Genomic DNA, 2,186 nt, shown 5'->3' on the forward strand with positions numbered 1-2,186 from the left:
TTTTTTGCCTTTGGGGATTTCAATAAAATACCAATAAAAGAAAATTATTATAAACGACATCGTTGATAAAAAAAAAGTTATATCAATCATACATATGGGGTCATTTAAACGGACTGTACTCATATTGGGTCCCAGTTTTATAGTAAAGTGTGAGTAATGTAACTCGTAAATGTGATACAAATATTTTTTTAATTGTAATTTCATTGTGTACTTATAATGTAATACCAGCTGCTTAAAAGTTTGGATATAATACTTAGGCTTTAGCTGACATCCAAATCCAAAGAAGTAAAATTATGTTTATCCTTACATTTTACAAAGTAAGCGCCCAAATTATTACAGAGACTTTTAACAATAGAAGTATTGGATTGACTATTTCCCCGGGGCTTATTACTAACATAGAGATGTCGACATATCCACAAATTGGAGGAACTGATATTATCCATAGGAAATAATTGAAGTATTGTTGGGATTGTTAGATGATATATGTGATCAGATAGATAGGATGCTGATTTTGCAGCCTATATACATTGATGAGTTGAGTTCACTAGAAACCGCTAACGGTAAATCCTCCGTCAATGCTAATAACTTGTCCATTGATGTAAGACGCAGCAGGAAGGCAGAGGAAAGTGACCAGAGATGAGATTTCATTAGGCTGTGCAAGGCGACGGATGGGAGTTCGACCTATTAGGCGTCTGAAATCATCAGAATGACCGTCCTGACAAAACAAATTAAATCAAGTTCAATTGTTAGATGAGATACGCCTAAAACATATTAATTAAATTGGTAAGACACAAGGGACTCAACAATATTTAGGTATAGAGCGGATGGATGCTTACAGATTCAACTTTAACTCCGGTGTTGACAGCCCATGGCGCCACAGCATTAGTACGAATGCTGTCTTTTGCCCATTCACATGCCAAGTTCTTCGAAATTTGGATGACTGCACCTGTAAGATAGCAATGGTAGTAATCTTTAGAGGTCTTGCAATTAATCTTACACATGTTATGCATGTGAGGCAGTTAGTTCCGGAGAAATTGAGAATTAACATAGGGACGGTTTTGGAAGATTAATTAATCACTCACTTTTTGTTGCTGCATAGGCAGAGAGTTTCGGTAGAGCTACCACACCGGCAATGGAGGCAACAAAGACAATACTTGCATTTCCTGAGGCCTTCAAGAGGGGGTGTGCAAGTTGAGAAAGATGGTAGGGAGATTCAACATTGGTTTCCATCATAGTTGAGAAATCTTCCAAAGTGTAATCTGTGGTTCCTCTAAGTGTGCATGTTGCGGCACTATTTACCTACATATTGCACCATATGTAGCAAACTCAAAACCCATCTTTATGTTAATCAATAAGCTGCGAATTAAGGTTATTTCATAAATGAACTTACAAGGATGTTAAGTTTTCCATCAAAAATAGAGGAAACAGTTTTGATGAGGTTCTCTCTTTGTGCTTTAGAGGTGAGATCACAAACTGAGCCGGTCACGTTGAATCCCTTATTTTCCCATTCCTTAAGCCTCTCAAGAATCTGTGTTTTATTACGAGCACAGGTATGCACGGTTGCTCCAAGTCCGGCCAGTTCTTCCACTATGGCATATCTGATAATTTTGCATTCGCAACAAAATTTTCACACGAAATAAATTAACATGATGTTTCAAATACAGAAACTTTATTGAAGATAAGAGATATGTGGCAAAGTTAATTACCCTATGCCTTTGGTTCCACCGGTGACGAGGGCAGTCATACCCTGTAGTGACCATCTTTGGCTGTCGAAACCTGCCATGTATGTTTACTTGATCTGAAACTAAAGATGTTTGTTCACTTCAAGTGGTTCTTTAGTTAGCGGGCAAGAAGAAGGCTCTGTATATATATTACTGAAAGCTCAAGACGAACGAATTAACTAAAATGTGTTGTGCTGATAATCTGTGTAACCAGTCTGTATGTATAGTAGTCTTGCTGGAAACCCACTTGAAACGAAAATATTAAATTAAGATCACAAAGTCTCCAACCGCGTCTTATATGTGGAACTCCAATTGGGCGGAGTCAAACTTCCTGACAATTAGGGATTGTCAACTTCTTGCATTGATGAGTGCATGGATGCATGATGCATGTATAGAACCATATGCTAGTCTGCAATTTGTATTAATTATTATTATTATTTATTTATTTATTTTTTTTTTTTGAGT

The 2,186-nt window shown here is 36.9% G+C and overlaps 1 protein-coding gene across 1 annotated transcript; it reads right to left on the bottom strand.

Annotated features, from left to right (window-relative positions):
* Nucleotides 1-399: 399 nt before the first annotated feature.
* LOC137745952 (tropinone reductase homolog) lies at nucleotides 400-1,926 on the bottom strand. Its single transcript, XM_068485983.2, has 5 exons — nucleotides 1,707-1,926; nucleotides 1,391-1,598; nucleotides 1,083-1,299; nucleotides 837-946; nucleotides 400-715 (listed from the first exon to the last, which is right to left on the bottom strand). Exons 1-5 carry the CDS (start codon nucleotides 1,781-1,783, stop codon nucleotides 545-547), a joined length of 783 nt encoding a protein of 260 aa, XP_068342084.2. The 5' UTR covers nucleotides 1,784-1,926; the 3' UTR covers nucleotides 400-544.
* Nucleotides 1,927-2,186: the final 260 nt, after the last annotated feature.

This window comes from Pyrus communis, chromosome 12, assembly GCF_041283825.1.
Source record: "Pyrus communis isolate YQ-2024b chromosome 12, ASM4128382v1, whole genome shotgun sequence".
Lineage (NCBI taxonomy): Eukaryota > Viridiplantae > Streptophyta > Magnoliopsida > Rosales > Rosaceae > Pyrus > Pyrus communis.

Bases quoted from the DNA above. Each gene is read 5' to 3' on its own strand.
- LOC137745952 (XM_068485983.2), bottom strand. From the start codon at position 1,783: ATGGCAGGTTTCGACAGCCAAAGATGGTCACTACAGGGTATGACTGCC. The intron at 1,300-1,390 runs GTAAGTTCATTT...TGCAATATGTAG, and splicing joins ATGGAAAACTTAACATCCTT to GTAAATAGTGCCGCAACATG. The intron at 716-836 runs GTAAGCATCCAT...TTGTTTTGTCAG, and splicing joins CCGGAGTTAAAGTTGAATCT to GACGGTCATTCTGATGATTT.